The sequence below is a fragment of the Littorina saxatilis genome, linkage group LG2 (genome assembly GCF_037325665.1).
Source record: "Littorina saxatilis isolate snail1 linkage group LG2, US_GU_Lsax_2.0, whole genome shotgun sequence".
Lineage (NCBI taxonomy): Eukaryota > Metazoa > Mollusca > Gastropoda > Littorinimorpha > Littorinidae > Littorina > Littorina saxatilis.
Window position 1 is genome coordinate 42,207,272 of NC_090246.1, and position 21,574 is coordinate 42,228,845.

The 21,574-nt window shown below is 41.7% G+C and overlaps 1 protein-coding gene across 3 annotated transcripts in view; it reads left to right on the forward strand.

The window, feature by feature from the left end:
* Nucleotides 1-21,574, forward strand: part of LOC138959039 (uncharacterized) — a 62,041-nt gene continuing 40,467 nt past the window's right edge. Inside the window, exons 1-2 of one of the 3 annotated variants that reach the window (XM_070330400.1) lie at nucleotides 1-109; nucleotides 11,195-11,341. In XM_070330400.1, coding sequence (XP_070186501.1) covers nucleotides 58-109; nucleotides 11,195-11,341 — 199 coding nt within the window. In that variant the 5' untranslated portion in view covers nucleotides 1-57. Of the gene's footprint in view, nucleotides 153-10,493; nucleotides 10,577-11,194; nucleotides 11,342-21,574 lie in introns of those variants that run through there. The other 2 variants (XM_070330401.1, XM_070330403.1) reach the window with 2 other exon arrangements.

The following is a 21,574-nucleotide window of genomic DNA, read 5'->3' on the forward strand; positions in this document are numbered from 1 at the left end:
CCACAATCATTGTGCTACATGTGGCCAAAAGTGCTAGCAACAACTCCCACTGTTTGAATGTTGTCGATGACAATCTCGGCGAGCCGTGTGCTGTCGCGGCTCAGGATAGGTAACTGCTCTTTCCTTGTTTCCCTTTAGTGCATCACAGCCACGTGAGTAATTATTTTTAAAGTGTATAGGGGGTACTCTTCGACAGCCTTCGTGATGTAGAAGGTTGTCTTATTCATCATATAGGCCAAAAATTCAACCAAAAATTCATACAAGTGTTACACGCTAACACAGTTATGAGTCAAGACGTGTCACTGTCACCAAACAGTGAGAGGAGCGGAGGTGTTCGCCACGCATCAGCAACTCCGAAGAAAAGCTTATTTTCCTGCACATAGTCCGGGGCTGTAATTGGGGCGGCATAGATAGATTTGATCTTATTAATAGTGTAATATGAGCTAAGTAGAGATACAGCTTTAGACTCTAGAGTACGTGTTATCGATTTATGATAAGATCTGTGTCTGTTTTAGTGTTTGGTGCTCGTCAAGTTTGTTTAGGCCGTGTATTACCTAATGAACATTGAATACCTTATTCACTTGTGGGATTAGCCTGAAATCTTTCCTGTTAGTTACTAGTGCTACCTTGTTACACTAACAGTAGTATGTGTTGAAGCTAATATGCATACATGTAGTAATTACATTATTAATTTAAAATACTAGTTGTATTAGATTCCGATTTGAGCAGGAGACTCATTTATCATTAAAACAAAATCAAAAAAATCTTGAACAAGTTGAAGGACTATAATCAAAAATTAATTATCAATGCACACACAGAGAATAAGAAAGTAAGAAATTAATGCTAATTACTGGCTATAATAAAAAAAAAGCTCAGTTAGATAAGTTTTTCAGTTACCAAAATGATGCTCACTGGTAAATTGATCTCTCTACATCAAGACATAAGCGAGAAGACATTTTTTAACAACTTTATTATTTTGAATCTCACAGGACCTTGGGACCATTGTTCACAGTTCTTATATAGTCTGGGAATTTAGCTGACAAGTGACGAACCAGAGGCATAGCCCGGGGCATGAACAGTTCCGTGCATATATAAGTAATTTAAAGCCATATGTACTCGATGACTATACACGCTAATTGCTTTACCAACAGCTGGAGACATGCTAAATTAAGTTCCCTGCAAGATATTGTGGTCTAGGACCCCTTAAATGTTGAGATATTTGAATTTTTATTTTGATCTAGATCGTCCTATTTATAGATTTGCCAACAGAGGGAACGTTGACGCAAGGGAAATAACTCCGCGTCTTTGTTGACATCCTCACTTTTTCAGAGGCTAGAACAAGCTGTAATGCATGCATGTATATGGTCCGCGCATGGCGACATATCGTCATTACATGGTCTTATGGTGCGTTTGACATCGATTATGGGCAAACTACACTTTGTAAACACGGGAGCGCGTACATATGCCTTTAATACATGTACTAATGCTAATAGTACATGTACTTGTTTATCTTGAACTTGTTGTAACTTCAGTATAACTGTAAGCAGCACTAAAAGTAAAACCTGTCAAGTTTCAGAGGTCATAATCTTGTCCCTGCTTAAATCAGCTGACCTAAAACTTGAAAGTTACAGAATTTCCATGCCTGAAAGTCCAACAAAAATTACTAGCAAGAGAGCAAATTTTTACTCGCCACTTATATGTTTCTACTCGCCATTTTACTTGCCACTTTCAGGGCTGATTTTTGATCGGTCTGTTAGTGTTATAACTGAACATGAGCAGCAAGCAAACAATACACAGTGCGCAGACACATGGCCTGCATGTGCATGCATGTACCTTTGCGAGTGCAAATGCACCTACACACACACACACACAATACACAGTGCGCAGACACGTGGCCTGCATGTAATTTCTTTATCATTTCCTGAGTCCAAAAACATATAGGAGGAAGGTCTTTGACCAAAAATTTGGGTAGCCATCTTATCTTGTTTGTTTGTTTTTACTGTTCAACTTATCTTGTTTGTTTGTTTTTACTGTTCAACTAATGTTTGCTATAATATATATGGGTCATTCTCAGAGTCATGGTCCAAAAGCGTGACATAGACATTGAATAATAAAGTTAAAAGAAAATCGTTCAAAACTAGATATATGTAACAGAATAGGCCATTATAGGGTGTGGCAAAACTATAAATTATGAAAAAAAAGTTAAAAAGAAACTTCTTCTTTTTTCTCCTTTTTATTGACTCACATGCGAAGCAAAAGTGAGTCTATGTACTCACCCGAGTCGTCCGTCCGTCCGTCCCCCCCGTCCGTCCGTCCGGAAAACTTTAACGTTGGATATTTCTTGGACACTATTCAGTCTATCAGTACCAAATTTGGCAAGATGGTGTATGATGACAAGGCCCCAAAAAACATACATAGCATCTTGACCTTGCTTCAAGGTCAAGGTCGCAGGGGCCATAAATGTTGTCTAAAAAACCAGCTATTTTTCACATTTTTCCCATTTTCTCTGAAGTTTTTGAGATTGAATACCTCACCTATATATGATATATAGGGCAAAGTAAGCCCCATCTTTTGATACCAGTTTGGTTTACCTTGCTTCAAGGTCAAGGTCACAGGAGCTCTTCAAAGTTGGATTGTATACATATTTTGAAGTGACCTTGACCCTGAACTATGGAAGATAACTGTTTCAAACTTAAAAATTATGTGGGGCACATGTTATGCTTTCATCATGAGACACATTTGGTCACATATGATCAAGGTCAAGGTCACTTTGACCCTTATGAAATGTGACCAAAATAAGGTAGTGAACCACTAAAAGTGACCATATCTCATGGTAGAAAGAGCCAATAAGCACCATTGTACTTCCTATGTCTTGAATTAACAGCTTTGTGTTGCATGACCTTGGATGACCTTGACCTTGGGCATGTATTTTGGTAGGAAAAATGTGTAAAGCAGTTCTTAGTGTATGATGTCATTGCTAGGTTTAGTTATTTGAGGTCAAGGTCATGTAAAGGTCAAGGTCAAGCATGTGAGTCGTATGGGCTTTGCCCTTCTTGTTTAATAATATTTTGGTTAATATTTATTTATTTATTTAAAAAAAAATTTTTACCTACAAAAAGACCATCAAACGTTAATTTAAATAATAAAGAGTTTGGATGTTGCTGTATTATAACAAAGAAACGTTCGGTCGAGGCATAAAATGTGTGACACCAAATCGAGAAAGCCAAGCTGTGTTTGTGTCGCAGTCATGTGTACGAATAAAATGTCACTGCAAGGTAGGTCGAACACATTGTCAGTATGTACCTAAATGGAGTCGTTTTCTGTGCCGGGTACTTTTGTAACACGATTCCCCGACCGAACAGCATTTTGGACCTGGTTGAATTGCTCAATAAGACAACGATTTTTAAACAAACTGATATTGTGATCATAAACATGTGCAGATTCAACCTCTTTGCACCTGTACACTTTGTTTGCACTCTTCACTTTTAGTTAACTGAAGATAAACGTCTGTTTTTCGTCAGGAGAGGATTAATGTCACAAAATGGCCGCTTTCAATCAGCTGATTTTCAGCAAATTATAAGGTCAAACAGATAAACAAGGAAACAGTAGTCAAATATTGTTTGAAAACATATAGATTTATTGCCCGAGACACACAACAGAAACAGCATATTCTTGATTTGATGGCAAATGCTGGTTGTACTTTTTTCATGAAGTTGGTCACCCCCCTCTGGGACATGACTGAGAATGACCCATATATATATATATATATATATATATATATAAAACATCAGAAATATATATATATATATATTATATACACACAATCAAAGTTGTGAAAGAAACAACTGAAAGTCAGCAGAGACTTACTTCCGAGATTTAAAAAATCTCTTAGCAGAGCAAAGGAGAGAGAAAAGTGTCCCTATACCTATTATAAGGGAAGGTTACAACACGAGTGGTTTTTTATATGGCTTGTATTTCAGTCAAGACCGAGCGGATGAATATCAAGGGACTCACGAGCCTCTGGCGAGTGAGTCCCTTTGATATTCCCGCTGGGTCTTGACTGAAATACAAGCCATATAAAAAATCACGAGTGTTGTAACCTGTATATCCCATGAAGATCTAAAAGACAAAGTGTGACGGAAACATCAAGCTTTAGTTGTCTGTTCAGATGAGGCACCTCTGCACATACTTTATTCTAAAGGCATGTCTGTTGATCTATGTCAAATCGGTGCATAATGGTGGCTTGGTTGTCCCTGTGAAAGCCTCTTACACGGATTTGACTGAATACCTAGTGGTTACACACGCATCTCCTGAGATCTTGGACACCTTCATCGTCTATAGGGCCTACTGCACCGCAGAAAAGCTAGAAATACTCGCAAAATGCATTAAACAGCTTGTCCAGAGAACACTCGTTGTCGATGATGTACTGATAAGGGCGTGTGTACCGGGCACGCTGTAACTTTACATGAGCATAGTCTGAACATAGCAGTGCTGGTCGGACGGACTGGGTTTTTAACGATTGCTAGTTTGACTTTTGTTTTAGTTGAGAGCACAAGCACACACACTCAAACACATACGGCTTAATGTCATGTTGATCACAAGAGAGAAATAGAACAGCGAATAGAAGGAAACATAACAGATTATGTCCCCTTAATTATGACGCGATGGACGACAGACGTCATGAAATCTATGACGCTACGATGATAGTCTCGGCAAGTCGAGACTAAAACTCAGCTATAACACTGAACGACTCTCGCGCAAGTTCTCAAAAGCGTGGTTACCCCTTGCACATCCGGTCTATAGACCTCTACATGTGCATTTTGGAATGTCAAGGACGACAGAAAGTAGAGCCTGCAGCTATAATGTATTTCGTGCACCCTTATTTATCCTCTATTTTATGTGTTATAAGAGTGCAATAGTTACATCATAGATGTAACAAGAGAACAATGGAAATACAAGAAATATACCTCTAGAGAGTACATTTACAGAGACAAAGAACGGAGGTCATGGGATATATGTTATATGTTATGTTTGGATTGTAAACAAGCTCAGAAAGTTAAAAAGAATAAAGAAAAGCGAGCTTTCCTGTTGTGCAAGCACACTGCGCAATACTGGCTGTTACTTCAAAGCCGAGTCTGCAGGCCGCTTTGAATGTGTCAGCATTTTCTTCTATCAACAAACCTATTGTCTTGGTGAAAAAAATTGCTTTACTTTCAGTTTTATTCTGTTAGTATAACAGTTTAGACTCAATGTATTAATTTCGCTTTACACAACTTGTGTAAAATTAAATTATTTTAGTGTATGATTGTTGTGTAGACATTATTATTATCAAATATGCAACACTTTATTCTTCACTTTTACTGTGTTAATTCAATGTGCTTTAACTGTAGGAGATGCATTTCACAGTTCTGTAAACCTATGAAATAATTTGATGGCAGGATCAATTTTTACAAGTAGGTTATTATTCTCTGCAGAATATTGATCAATACCACGTTGATCTACAGATCTACATAGCAAGGAAATGCTGCAATTGTACACTTTTTATTCAGTGCATTGCTACTGACCAGTGCTTGAGTGTTGAAGATTATTTCATGTTTCAAGTTCAACTTGAATAAAAAGGAAGCAAAGTTTTAAGTATACATTAAGAGTTTTATTGAGTCACTTGAGAAAAAGTGACTCTATGTAATCGGTCAGTGTTAGTCTGGCCGGATGGCCCCGGCCGGCCGGCCGGCCGTCCGTAGACACCACCTTAACGTTGGACTTTTCTCGGAAACTATCAAAGCGATCGGGCTCATATTTTGTTTAGTCGTGACCTCCAATGACCTCTACACTTTAACGATGGTTTCGTTGACCTTTGACCTTTTTCAAGGTCACAGGTCAGCGTCAAAGGAAAAATTAGACATTTTATATCTTTGACAAAGTTCATCGGATGTGATTGAAACTTTGTAGGATTATTCTTTACATCAAAGTATTTACATCTGTAGCCTTTTACGAACGTTATCAGAAAAACAAGGGAGATAACTAGCCTTTTCTGTTCGGCAACACACAACTTAACGTTGGGCTTTTCTCGGAAACTATAAAAGTGACCGGGCTCAAATTTTATGTGAACGTGACTCATTGTGTTGTGAATAGCAATTTCTTCCTGTCCATCTGATGCCTCATATAATATTCAGAACTGCGAAAGTGACTCGATCGAGCGTTTGCTCTTCTTGTTGGATAAATAATTGTTACCTTGGCAACAAGGGAGTCTTGCGAAAGAATCACAGTGTGAAGGATTGTGATTCCTGGGCCAAGAGGATTTTACTCCTCAGCAGTAATTGCTGTGTGGTCGGCTCTCTCTCTCTCTCTCTCTCTCTCTCTCTCTCTCTCTCTCTCTCTCTCTCTCTCTCTCTCCCTCTCTCTCTCTCTCTCTCTCTCTCTCTCTCTCTCTCTCTCTCTCTCTCTCTCTCTCTCTCTCTCTCTCCTGCACATTCAAAGTCTTTGTCAAAATAGAAGTCAAGCCAAGGGACTTTGTTGCATTAATTGTTACATGGTCAGCTGCACAAAATTATGCCAGCTGCACAAAATTACACCATTATCAGATTATGATCTTTGTGTTGCTTGCAGACTGACTAATGCTTCGGCACAAATTGTTTGCTAAAGTATCCATTTTTGTAATATTAATGACAACAGGGGGGAAAAGGAAATAAAAAATAAAAGAAAAAAAAGAGGAGCAGAGGAAAATTGACCATCAGACTCAAGAGTCCCACCCACTTCTGCCTGACTGAAGAAAGATAGAAAATTGGGTAAAGCAGAGAAGAAAAGGTAGCTTGAAGTTGACAACTGATCTTTGTATCGGCATTGTGATTTGTACCTTGTCAACCAGGAAGTCATATCACTTAATTAGTGGAAGTGCTCCGCTGCCATTTGTCTGAATCTCTGATAAAGGGCCTTTGAAGTGCATCCTCGTTCATTGATCCTACGCTCTCATTGTCCCATGCACACGCATTGACCATTTCTTGCTTGCTGAAAGAGCATCCTGACATTTTCTTGTGCTGAGCTAGTTGTAGAGTTTCTTTTGCTGATGAGATCATGTGTAAAAACGGGGCAGTTGCCTCCTGGTAATGACTATCCTAGTTTTAGAGTGGCAAGATCCCCTTGAATTTGAAGCCTACAAATCTATCTTTATGCATCCCATAAAATAAAATTGAAAAAAATAATTGAAGAAAACCCAGTTATTTGCTTTCAGTGTACATTTTCATAAAATGTAGATCTGTTCATGAATACAAATAAAAATTAGGCCTTTTTTTTGTAAAAAGAATTTGTTACAATTTAAATTAAAAAAAATGCACATTGATCGACTCTTGTTCTGCCATTCGTTTTATGTTGCCTACATATATATATACATTTAACCATCTCACTTTTTTGGCAGAAGTTTGTTGGTTTTGAGAACATTGATACGAGGGCTGTTCTGCAAGTCCTTAGAATCTCATATTATCGCAGAGCTCACGGTTAATTTGACCACGCCATTTTCTCGAAGGATCTTTCCACAGCTGCAACACACTTTAACATTCTGTAGAAATACCTTTCAAACATGTCGGCGCAAGTGTTTTTGCTGATACCCTCAATGACCCTCGTTAACTCTCGGACAGCAGTAGTCAGCCGCTCTCGTAACGGTTTCCTCGGAGCATTTTCTTTAAATGTAAAAACAGGAAAACGTCGAAAGGGGCCAATTCAGGAAAATATAGTGAGCGGAACCCCTCGCGGGTTAGGGGGAGTCCCATATTGGTTGGGCCGAGAAAGAATTTACCCGATGCTCCCCAGCATGTCGTATTAGAGGCGACTAACGGATTCTGTTTCTCCTTTTACCCTTGTTAAGTGTTTCTTGTATAGAATATACTCAATTTTTGTAAAGATTTTAGTCAAGCAGTATGTAAGAAATGTTAAGTCCTTTGTACTGGAAACTTGCATTCTCCCAGTAAGGTTACAAGATCTCAAAAAACATGTGCGGCAACTTGACCTCACTTCAAGTTCAAGGTCACAGGGGCCGTAATTGTTGTCTTAAAAACGACCATTTTTCACATTTTCGCATTTTTTCTGAAGTTATCGAGAATGGCAACCTTAGCTATGTATGCTATACAGGGCAATGTAAGCCCTATCTTTGGACACCAGTTTGGTTGACCTTGCTTCAAGGTCAAGGTCGCAAGGGTCCTTTAAAGTTGGATTGTATACATATTTTGAAGTGACCTTGACCCTGAACTATGGAAGATAACTGTTTCAAACTTAAAAATTATGTGGGGCACATGTTATGCTTTCATCATGAGACACATTTGGTCACATATGATCAAGGTCAAGGTCACTTTGACCCTTATGAAATGTGACCAAAATAAGGTAGTGAACCACTATAAGTGACCATATCTCATGGTAGAAAGAGCCAATAAGCACCATTGTACTTCCTATGTCTTGAATTAACAGCTTTGTGTTGCATGACCTTGGATGACCTTGACCTTGGGTCAAGGTCACATGTATTTTGGTAGGAAAAATGTGTAAAGCAGTTCTTAGTGTATGATGTCATTGCTAGGTTTAGTTATTTGACCTTGACCCTGAAGGTCAAGGTCATGTAAAGGTCAAGGTCAAGCATGTGAGTCGTATGGGCTTTGCCCTTCTTGTTAAAAAAATGGAACCACCCCCTCTTGCCAGTGTTCCGAGATTAACAATACTTGATAGGGGTGGAGCCGTTTAGGAACATCAAAACGGCTGATTGATGTGTTGCCCGGGGTCAGATTGATAGACCCAAATCTCCATCGCCTGTGACAACCTTCACAAAATCTGTACATTCTCTATAGTGACAATTGGAGACTATATTTATGCACATTGCGAGACATAACCCTTTTTGTACACCAACAAGAGCATGGGCACCCACTGTCTGCAACGCTTGTGTACCCATTAAAGGCTTATGCCAGATCACATCGATGGATGCCGATTAAGTTATCTATGTGTCCTTTATACCTCCGTGTGTGTGATTCGTGCATCATCTCTCTTTAACTTTTGAACGGCAGCAACGTTTGTTGCAGTAACAGCATTCAACTGTCGGTCTGGGCGGGTGTCATCTTTGAAGACGTGTCTACCCGATTTAAATACATTGTACCAGTTATAAGTACTCGTTTTGGAAGGAGCGTTCTTCCCCCCAAATTCCTACAATATGCAGTAGGCGTGAGAAACATAACGATCCTTTCAGATATGTTAATTAATACATCATTGTTGTAAACTCCCTTTTTTGGAGCTCCATGACAGGGAAGCAAACATGGACGGGTAGTGTTCTTTAAGAGCTGTTTTCTTGGCAGAGGAAACTTTGAAATACATGAAAATTTGTGTCATCGCTGATGAAAGATTGCAGTATGCATACGTCATTCATGTAAATATCATGAGGCGTTGCCAGGAGCTTGGAGTCAAAGGACTTCCAGAACTCCCTACGTACATGTAGAACCTGACACCATTGGAACAATTTAAGGTTATTAACCAATGACATACGGACGGACACATATAAATCCTAATACTCAACAATTATTCAGGTGAGTCAAAAATGGATACTGTTGCAAATAATTTGTGCTGAAGCATTCGTCAGTCTGCAAGGGACAAAGATCATAATCTGATAATGGTGTATTTTTGTGCAGCTGGCATAATTTTGTGCTGCTGGCCTGAATTGTAACAATTAATGCATCAAATTCCCTTGGCTTGACTTCTATTTTGACGATGACTTTGGTTTTCATTTGACTGCAAATTGACAACACAAAGAATGTGCAGGAAAGAGAGAGTGATAGAGAGAGAGAGAGAGAGAGAGAGAGAGAGAGAGAGAGAGAGAGAGAGAGAGAGTGATAGAGAGAGAGAGATCGAGTGCCGACCACACAGCAATTACTGCTGAGGAGTAAAATCCTCTTGGCCCAGGAATCACAATCCTTCACACTGTGATTCTTTCCCAAGACTCCCTTGTTGCCAAAGTAACAATTATTTATCCAATAATGCTCTTAATGTATACTTAAAACCTTGCTTCCTTTTTTATTTAAGTTGAACTTAAACCAATAACAGTAACAAAAGCCTAGATAAACTCTATGCATGGGGAGGGGGGGGGGGGGGGGGAGAAGGAGAGCTTTTTATGTGTTAATGACTGAGAAATAATTGATTAGAATAATATCATTGCCTTGAGGTATTGCAGTTATTAGAAAATAGAATGATTTAGCTTACATTGCACTTCAAGTTTTTCTTCTTCTCACTTATCTTCTGTTGAAAACCTTGAAACTTGTTCTTCAAGTTATGACTACTGGAAGACATGCAGCCCTGACTAGCTGAGGTTGCCAGTTCCTTCTTTGCAGAAATTTGTTGTGAGAAACCATATAATTTAGTGCCCAGTAAGGGATGAACCTAATACTGCACAGAGCTGAGCCATTAACAAGCAGGGGAGAATGGTTTGATCAGCAGGCCAGTCTGACAGTCCTGCAGCTAAGAGAGAGGGGAGGAGAGAGGAGGAAATCAATACAACTTTTACATCCCTATACTCAGTCCCTGTGTGTGAGCTGTTGGAGACAGGTCGTGGAAAAAGGTGAAGGGAAATATCCCTTGGTCTTGCCTACAGTAACTGAGAATTAAGATTTAAGACTTAGGGAGCCGAGGAAGAGAACGGGCAGGAAATAGGATTATACTCCTTAGCTGACAGCAGGACATTACTCCTGTGGTGGTTTGACAGTAACTTGAGTAAGCACTGTAGAAAACTCCAATATTGAAGTTGAAATTGTTGTAAAATGTAAAGGTTGTTTAGCTTTTGTTATTTTTGATTCATTTTCAATTTCATAAAATTTGAAAGTTGAGCTGACTATTTCTTTCAATTTCATTTTTGTTTGCAAAGAATGCTGTTCGTGAGAGCTGTGTAAAACTGTTAACTTTTAAGGAATTGCAAATAATGATCGAGAGCCACAAAAAGTTACCTCAGTGAAAGCAACCAATCAGACTAAGTTCAATCAATAATGACTATAGTTAAAAAACAATTTGGAATACATTTGATGTATGGTAGAACCACCAGATGCATGAATTCACAGTTGGAAGGGCTGAGTGGTTTAACTGATTTTCTTCCGGAATATTAAAATATCAAATCGTAAAATATGGAATATTTCTGAATAATGTGAGCTCTGGTTACCAGTATTGTTGTATTTTGATGTTGCAGGCAGGCTTGGAGCAGTAACATTAAAGTCTACCATGGCCAATCTTGTTAGGCCAGTTGTGGTCAGTGGACCGTCAGGCAGCGGCAAGAGCACCCTGCTTACTCGACTCTTCAAGGACTACCCTGATTGCTTTGCTTTTAGTGTTTCACGTAAGTACAAGTACTCATTCACTGCAGCGGAAGATGAACAATAAAAGCAACATCACAAACAAACAAGAAAAGAAAATATATGCAAGAACAAGAATCATAATTAAAAGCCAGAATTTGAACAGCAAAATAATTTTTTTTTTATAAGCCAGTGTTTGAAGAGTACAAAAAACAAAACAAAAACGAGAAAGAATAAAAGAATGAATTTTTAATTCAGAGGAAACGATCTTAGATCACCATTAATTTACAGCTTAAAAAGAAACTGTTCGGACCACTGACACTGTTTGTGTAAATGGAATTATTTTTTGTCTGCACAGTCCATTCAAATAATGAGAAAGCCACATTTTCCAGATGCAGAAATCTGAGCATAGCTATGCGTTCTTTTTGCATGATATTGTGTGTGTATGGGTTTTTTGAGTGTGTAAAGCTGTGCATTTTAAACCAACTTACTTTTAAAACTGAGAGAAAACGTGTGAGTATGTAATCAAAAAGCAATAAACTTATAAAGATTACAATTTTGGAACGTTTGATTTTTCTCAAAACGAGACATTCTCAAAGTAAACTTGTCTTAAAACATGCATACTGTGTCACAGTGTCAGTCTGTTGTTTCACGCTGTTGAACAATATCCTTTATTGGTTTAGTGACATTATTGTAGCCATAACTCGCTCAGAATAGCTAGGCACTGAGTGTATAAAACCAGAATCTCAACGCAAGTTATGTTACAGCATCATGGCAGCAAACAGCACTTTGGGGCATTTCAGAAATGGCCATAAAATGACAGAGCAACTGCGACAGAACCATTCAATCATTAATGGCTGTGTTGTGTAAGTTGTGATAGCGTGGGACTATTGACATTAGCTGTCGCATTTATTGATTCCCATCTTTGGCAGCAGAAGGAAAATTGTGGGCTCTGGGGACAAGAACTGGAATCCTCTTATTTTGACACAAATTTCAGGTTGGCAAAAATAACACACTACCAGAAAGGTGTGATTTTGATAAACACCTAGTCCAAGCTAGCAGAGGTATAGATTTCTTGTTGTAGGTTCACTCAGGTTAAGTAAGCAAAAAAGAGTGGCTTTTTCTTGACATTTCCTAGCTCCTTCAATCTCTCGCACAAAAGATTTGTTTTAATAATAATAATAATAATATGGGAGATTTATAGAGCGCTTGACGTTCTCTAAGCACTTTACAATGAATTGGTGAGAGGTCAAGCAGGGATGTTGTTACAAATTCACACCTATAGGACAAAAATGACCTGAGCTCTTCAGAATCAATAGGACATTTGACCGCTTTCAGAAATTCCAATAGGACATCATAATTTTGTGCAAAACATTGTCCTTGGAATGGCTCCAAAATCATGTGCACATACACATGCTTTAACACTCACACATATATATATAGTATAATTATATACACCGAACATTGTTGCATACATTGTTTTATTAATTTAGTTCCAAATAGGACACAGACAAAAAGAAACAAACATCTAAAAAGCAACCAAAACCTTCGGCACTCTTTTTTTAATTGTCTCACAAACTGCATGATTTGACTAGAAAATGAAATACTGAGAAGAAAAAAAAAAGAGTCCGTTTCTACACAGATTCGACAAAGCAGTATACGTCTCTTCAGTCATGAATAGTTAAAAGACCATTTCTGCGAATTTCCTGCTGTGCCGACACCATGTCCTGTACAAAAGACAAAATTTCTCTTTTCGTGGTTGTGTCAGTTTCAGCGGCGACACTGTCATTGGCACTGTCATCTTCAAGAATGACGCTCGCCGCGTTTTCAGCTGTTTTTGACCCAAACGTAGCACAGGATGCCGTTGGAAAACCAAAGGTCTTCAGCGTTTTGTTGATCTGTGGTAGGCCTACATTTTATTTCGGTGGCATAATTCAATGCGCTTCGTCAAAATGTCTCAAACTGAAACCAAAAGCAGACGCAAGACTTAATATAGTCAGTTGGAGTTGTCTCCCGTACTCCTAACTTCAGTGTGCTGCAGACGGGTGTATGCAAACGGCTCATATCGCAAACGGTTTGGAATTCCCGAAAACGCAAGATGACCTTGAGAGCTTCAGTCAACGCTTGAATTTTGCAGTGGTAACATCTGGTTTGCTCTCTCAGAGCTGAGCATATTTGTCAAGAAGGATCGAGCAGAAAAAATAAACGACTTGGCAGGGATTCGAACTCGAAGGCCTCGGATCCTCGAAATGTCGGGGCCGATGTCTTAACCGCTAGGCCACTTCACCAGTGTTGTCAAAGATAAAAAAAAAAGATAATTTTATATCATTCTACACTTGAATTACCATTCATGCGTTGCAAAAACGTCAAAATTGCCATTAAAATTTGCCTTTATTTGCAATTTGCCTTTATTTGCAAACATGTTTCACGGAATCGCAGTACATGTTTACACCTTCATGCTACACGACATTCGCGCCATGCAAATAGCTGCGATATCTCTATTTACAACATGCAACAAAAATGACAAGAACAGTAATTGAATCTCTCCAAAGCTCTGTGCAGTTGAAAACAGACATCTAAAAAATAGTTATACATGTATTCACTTCTGAACAATGGGCGGATAGAGATATAAATCATGCTGCTTCAAGAATAACATAACATGAATTTATATCAATGTTTTTCCTTCTTTTTCTCAATTGGCGCAGTAGCCTAGTGGTTAGGACATGAGACTCGAGGTCGAGAGTTCGAATCTTCGCCGGGGCGTTTATTTTTTCCCCTTGATCTCTCTTGAAGATAAAATATGATCAGTCTTGAGAGAGCAAACCGGATGTTATCCCTGCAAAATTCAAGCGTTGACTGAAGCTCTCAAGGTCATACACGCCGTATAGGTGGAGTTTCGGGTAGTGTTTGCTGTACAGAATTCTGTACATGATTGTATCCCTATTTTTCAACCTCGTAGCCCCGGAAAGTCATAAATAGACCACAGCTTTAAAGCAAAAGGCAACTAATACTGCAAGTGCTGTCCATATGTGTTTTATCTGCCACTCATGGAAACAAAGTGCACCTCACCAGGCTTTCTGTCAAATACCTGCAATATAAAGTTTATAGTATCAATCTTTGGATTGTATTATTACTGTCCAAATATATAAACAAATTAACTTGCAATTCTATTCTATACGCACGCACACAGATACACATTTCGAAAACACACGCATGCAGGTGTTAACATTTCACGCACGCACGTGCAAACAGACACATATATACTGTTCAAGAAAAGAAACGCATAGCTTGTAATATTTGGTTAATTTAGTTATATGGCTACAAGGATATCCACCAAACTGCAGAAAATGTTTATCTGGTCGTCGACCTTTCGTCCATTGCCACAAGTGAGCTCTGCACGTGACGCATGCGTTATCAGTGGCTACAATGTCAAAATTGCTCATTTGGCATGACCACTCGTCATGCTTCAGTGTAATCTCGTGAAACTCGGGGAATATTGAGCTCTCACCATGTCTTCCAAAACCCATAAAAGCGGATTGTTCGCCACAAAGAAATCAGACGACAATTCAGCGACGAAAGATGGCCCGATTGAGCAGAGAAGACCGCCAAATTGCATTGGGTCGTTTACAAGCAGGCCAAAGTCAAAGTGCAATCGCCAGGCACTTCCACGTGTCCCAGAGCACCTTCAGTAGACTATGGGTCAGGTTTCAAGCCACTGGCTCCGTTGCTGACTTGCCACGAGCGGGAAGACCAAGGGCGACAACTGCTGCTCACGACCGCTTCATACGGCTCCGCCACCTCCGGAATCGTTTCCTGTCGGCCTCATCTTCTGTCCAGGCTCTCCCCGGGCCACACCGATTATCGGACCAGACCGTGCGGAACCGCCTGCATGAAGCTGGTTTGAGAGCTCGCAGACCTCACAGAGGAGCTGTCCTCACCCGCCGCCATCGCCAGAACCGAGTGCAGTGGGGCAACCAGCACCTTCGCTGGACCGTCCGGAATCACTGGAGACACGTGTGGTTCAGCGACGAGTCCTACTTCCTGCTCCAGCGACATGATGGTCGGAGGAGGGTCTACCGTAGAGTAAACGAACGTTACGCGCCCAACTGTGTGGATGAGGCACCCGTTCATGGTGGTGGAGGCGTCATGGTGTGGGGGGCGATCAATACCGCTGGAAGGAGCACCCTGGTGCACGTCCAAGGGCGCATAACTGCCCAGCGATACGTGGAGGAAATTCTGCGCCCACACGCCCTTCCTCTTCTGGCTGACCAGGATGCCATATTCCAGCAGGACAACGCTCGCCCGCACACAGCACGACTCACCACCCAGTTCCTCACCGACCACCATGTCCAGGTGCTTCCCTGGCCATCCATGTCGCCAGACATGAACCCGATAGAACACCTCTGGGATGAATTGGACAGACGTGTGCGCAGGCGAGAAGAAGCGCCGGCAAATCACCGCGATCTATTGCAGGCACTTCAGGAGGAGTGGGACACCATCCCACAGCAAGATATCCGGCATCTGATCCAGTAGATGCCCAGAAGGTGCCGGGCAGTTGTTGCTGCTCAAGGCAGTCACACCCCCTACTGACTTGACAGCCTCGGCACCCAATCGTATTGATTGACTGATTGATTTGAAGATGCAAATGAACTGTGTGTGCATTCAACTGTGTCCATACCAAATTTCAAACAAATAATCTAAATATTGGATTTTCTGTTAATTTTTTCGAAAAATAAAACAAATTTGGCAAGTAGCAACTATGCGTTTCTTTTTTTGAACAGTATATGACCAAGAATCTGTGAAGGAGTCCAAAAAGTGTTACAATTTTTAGACTTTTTTAAACCTCCTTAAATTTACATGAATAAACATCTCGGTATTCCTGTCCTTCAATTGCAGCATTTTATTTTCCAGTCAAGTGTTCGGTTTATCAAATATTTGCAGATAAAGCACAAATGACTATGTTACATTTACACCATAACATAATTTCAAGGTGCTGTCATTTTCTTAGGTTCAGCTTTAGGTAACTGTTTCACTATCCAATGGCTTGATGGCTGAATGTAGAGTTGATCTGTACTAAAGCAACACTTGAAAAAAGTTTCTCCTGTCTCAATATAAGCAAAATCATTTATCCGTTAGTTACTTTACACCAAAGCCCAGAATCAAAGTTACAATTCAACATTTACCTATTTACACTGTTTTTAAAACAATGAAATTCTCTATGGAAGTGCAGAAAAGGTTCCAGTAAATATTCATGTCATTTGTTTTGCAAACCTTAACCTCAATCATCAGGTTATTACTTAATTTGAAAAAAGCACGGTCAGCTGTGTAGAAATTATTATCAAATCACCCTCTTTAAATATTTTTACACTATTTTGGTCTGCAGTTTTTTGAGTTACAAACAAGAAATCATAACAAATCCTTTTCACGATAGAATAGTCAGGTTGGTACTCCACTACGGTACCAAATGTTAATTTTACCCATGATCTGTACGTTACTTTACACCAAACAGCAAGTACAAGGTACTGAATTTACATTTAATGGGCTATGCTCACATCAGTTAAACAGTATTTCTAACTTGTTTGTTCTAAGCTACCTGTCTCAAGTCAAAATAAAGGGTTAAATTAATGGTTGTGCCTTTTTGGTTGTGTGTACATCTTTACACAAAAGGATGGTGTAAAGTAACATACAGAAGGCTCCGAAGATCTGCAGGTCCATTTGAAGGGTAATTAAATTACATATTCTTACTCCGAATCACATTAGCATTGAGTCCACTTGAGATGCTAAGTACTGAAAAACGCTAACCTGTCTAAGGGAAGCAACCCCATCACCAAAACGAAAGCGAAAGTAGCTTTGGTAATGAACAGTACACTGGGAGTTACCTCCCATATTGGTGTGTACCACGTCACCTCCTATAACTCCACGTGGCTACCCTCATACGATTTTTTCACCTCTGAGTGAACGGTCACTGAATTTTTCGCTCCTATGGTCTGCTCTTGTGTTTCTTGACACCTGCCGGCCATGTTACCTGTCTGTCTGCTCGTCACTACTACTGTTTGGTGAGCTCGTTCCTGTATTGTGTTCTCTTTCTCGCTTTTGTTGCTGAACTTTCGTCCGTGTTCGGACTTGTTTGTCAGTGACTTGTTGCGTTGTCGCCATTGTTATTGTTTTGAGTTAGCTTGCTAACTTCCATAATAATGGTACTTAGCCGTGCGGGCCTCCTTTGGGTTCGGCAAGCATGGTTATTTTGTTGTTTCTCTAGAGAATTCTGTTTTACTGACGTTGCGGTCCTTTGACGTCTTGCGTGTTTCAGTAAATTTAGCCGTGTGTGTTTCGCCATTTGCATAGTTGTTAGCTTGGCTGACTTTAATGTTTTTGGTAGGTAGCCGTTGCTTGTTTACTTTTGTAGTTTACAAGCTGGGTTAGTGGTTGTTCTTTGAACTTTGTAGTTACTGAAGTTTTCTGTCTGTTGGACTTATGTTTTTTCAGTAATTTGTGCGAATTTATTCGTATTTTTAGCTACTGATAGTTCGTCCGTTTGGATTCGTTTATCAGTAGCTATGTTTGGTTATAGCTTTTTATTGCTAGGCAGACGTTTAAGGCTAGCTTAAGCTTTAGTCCGCCGTCGCCTTTATTAGCTTGGGATGGTTGCGGTTTAGGCTGCAACTCTCTCCTTGTCCGTGCAGGTTTCTGCTTCTCGCACTTGTGCTTTTTGCAGTCTTTCACGTCCGTTGTTTTTTGTGCTCCCTTCTTGTGGAAGGGGGCTTTGGTGTCCTCTCTCTTGTTATTTTTAGTTCCAGAGTTTGGAATTGGATGGGAGAGGAGATGCAGCTTTCGCCGGAAGTGATGGTCCTCCTTCGCAGGCACGCTACGGCGGCTGTGTTCGGATGGAACATTCACTGACTTCCGGTCCTTCCGGATTGCGAAGTCAACCCTCGCAGCCTTCGCTTCCTCATTGCGCGGTTTCGTCGGCTACGTTTCCGGCTTCGGCCGGAAGCATACTTCTGTTCTGCCACTTCCGATGACCCCACGAGGGCTCGGACTGCGGCGGAACAGTAGCGGTGGCCGTTTACGGTCACTGCGTTTCCGGTTTCGACCGGAAGCATAGGTCCTCCCTCATGCGTTTGCTCTAGCAACGGCGATGGGATGGACCGGAAACGGAGGCCGTTTACGGCCACTGCGTTTCCGGTTTTACCGGAAGCATAGGTCCTCCCGCATGCGTTCGCTCTGACAACGGTGACGGGATGGACCGGATGCGGCGGCCGGTTACGGCCACTGCGTTTCCGGTTTCGACCGAAACATGGGTCCTACCTCACGCGTTCGCTCTGTCAACGGTGATGGTATGGACCTGACGCGGCGGCTGTTTTCGGCCGCTGCGTTTCCGGTTTTGGTCGGAAGCATAGGTCCTCCCTGTTCTCTCTGCCAACGGTGACGGGATGGACTGCAGACTGGCCTCTGGGCTTTATGGCTTCCGGCCTCAGTCTATGCAGCCTTCGTCCCCGCTTTTTGCGGTTGCGGCGGCTGCGTTTTTTCCAGTCCTCGCCGGAATAGGAGGTCCCCCTGCACGCGTACGCGAAGGCGACGGTGACGGGATGGACCGCCGACGGGCCTCCTGGCTTTATGGCTTTCGGCCTCAGTCTATTCAGTCCTTGTTTCCGCATTCTGTGGTTTCAGTGGCTGCTTTTCTGGTTTTGGCTGGATACGCTGTCCCTTTTCATGGCTCTTTCAGCCAGAGAGAGAGCAACAGCGGTCGGCCTTGTTGCACTCTGTGCCTCAGCCTGGGCAGTTTTTGCCTCACCCAGAGGGTGTTGTGACTTCCGCTCTTCCAGGTACGGTGGTTGGATGATCGCTCAGCTTACCCTTTTCCTCTATAGTCAAGGGATGAGTCAGGTGATTTCCAGAGACACGGTTTCCGGTTTCCGGTTATTGCATGTATCCTTCCGCCTCTGGGTTGTTGACTTCGGCCAGGTCCTTCACTAGCCCATTCTGAAGTTCAGTCTGGGTCAGAGAAGAGATATAGTCGGGATTTCCGCTCATGCTAAAGTTTTTACTTGAGCTTAGGTGGAGGTTTAATCCTGTTATTTTTTCTGAGGGTGCATCGGTTTCGGCGGCCTCCGTTTTTGGTTGCTCCGTCGACAGTGGCTTATTTCCGTTCCGCGAAGGGTGATGACTTCTCCTTCCGGTTCGCACATTCTCCCTCAGGGGTTTTCCATCTCCTATAGGTGCTGGCTAAGCTGGCACATCTTCGGGGTGGCATTCCTTCTGTCCCTGCTCCACTTTTGGTTCCGTTGGGCCATTTTTGGGGCAGACACAACCTTGGGGGCGGCTGGGCGCTTGTCTTACCCTTTTCTCTTTGTCAAGGGAGGTGTCAAGACGATGTCCGAGTACACGGGTTTCCGGTTTTTCCGGTTTTTTACCTGCATACTTTCGCCTCTGGGTTGGATGACTTCAGAGGCAATGAACGGCCTTCGGGCTTTCTTCACTTGGCTTTTCCTTACTCTCACACCGATCAGAGTATTAGTCAAAGTGATACTCTGGTACACGAGTTTCCGGTTTTTGGTTACCCCGTGCATCGTTTTTAATGCCGCTGGACTGTGACTTTGGTCTTTGTCGTCTGCTTGTCCACTCCGACTGTGTTCTGTGGTGCCGAGCAGACTTATTTGGGATTTCCGTCAAAGCTCAGGTTGCCCTGGAGGCTGTGGCGAAAGTTTCCCTTTTATTTCCGGAAGGGCATCAGCTGTTTTGGCACCCTCTTTGGGGGCCTTTACGGCGATGACAACTTCCGTTTTTTCGTGAAGAGGGAGTTTTCCTACTCTGGTTCGAAGATTCCTCTTCTGTGGCATACCACCTTTTACAGGTTTTGGGCTAATTCATCCCATGCATGAAGTGGTATTCCTTCCGTTTCTGTTCTTTTTCTTGTCCCTCAAGGCAAGTTACGGAACAGTCTCAGCTTTAGCTTGCTTTGGCTACACGGGCTTCGTCTGACACTCGTCCTTTGCTTCTCCGCGGTCGCCTTTACTGGTGACCCGGATTTTGCTTCCTCTACTGGTTTTTCAGTTATGAGAGACTCGGTTGTGTCTGTTTCAAGACGCATCCTTCTCTCTTAGGAGGAGATGGGACGTCAGTGTTAGATCTGGGTCTTTCGCTGAGTCTGGCTCTGTCTTTCTCTAGCAATAAGACTAGTTCTGATGTTTCGTCCAAACTTAAGTTTCGCTTGGGTTGGCCTCGGAGGTAACATACAGATTTTCTGAGGGGGCATTGTCTTCGGCAATATCAGTTTGAAGGATCATCCTTTGGGGCTGACCATCTCTCTCAGTTTTTGATTAGTCCTCTCCTCTTGGCAGAGGGCTAGCTAATGTTCCGAAACTTTTGGGTCGTTCCTTTACCGGTGTTCAGCGGGTAATTTGGAACAGCCTCTGTGTTACGGGCGTCGCGGCTCTCAGCCTTAGTCTGTGCGTCGATCTTCAGCTTTTAGCTGCTTGTCTTCGCTTTTCCGGTGCCTGTGACTGCGGATCTTATGCTTTCTTCATCCTCATTCTAAAATGAGGAGAGTCAGATCGACTTCCGTTAGGTTGGGTTTCCTTTTAAGGTCACCTTTCTACCACAGGCAACATTGACTAAGGTGTTTTGCCTTTTGTCTGGCCTTCCGTCTCTCAGAGACGGACAGACATTTTCTGGTTGTTTCGTCCAAATTTCAGGTTTCTCTCGATTTGGCTACGAAGGTATCTTCCAGTTTTCCGGAGAACTCTTTTTCTCGGGAATTTTCTTGACTGCTTGGCTTCACGGTTTTTCGTGTATGCTTACCAGTCTTGCTTTCAGTCTGGGGTTGGATTCTTTTTCAAATTTTCCTACGAGCAGACTGTATTGCGTACTCTATTGTTCTTGGAACTTCTGGTACGCTTACGCTCTTTGTGAGTTTTTGTCATCGAGTTGGACTCTGGTACCTTGTACTCGGTTGTCTCTCTCTTTCTCTTACGTGGTGATTGGTCGCTCTTCCTTTGAGCTGACTCTCTTTTTTCCACGCTTCTTGTTGACTTTTCCTTCCAAGAAGAAAAAGGGGGGGGCGGGGGAGGGGCAGATTGTCTTTCCCCTCTACTCGGCTCGGGTTCATTTAATCCAGAGCTTTGGTCTCTCTCTGTGCCTTTTTGCTTTTTCGTCCGTGGGTTTGAACGAGGGTTTGGGCACAGATTACTAGCCTTCTGAGGTTTTTTCTTTGGCTAGTTTTGATTTAGAGACTCCTTGGCTGTCATTCAGGACGTTTCTTCGATTCCTTCCTGATT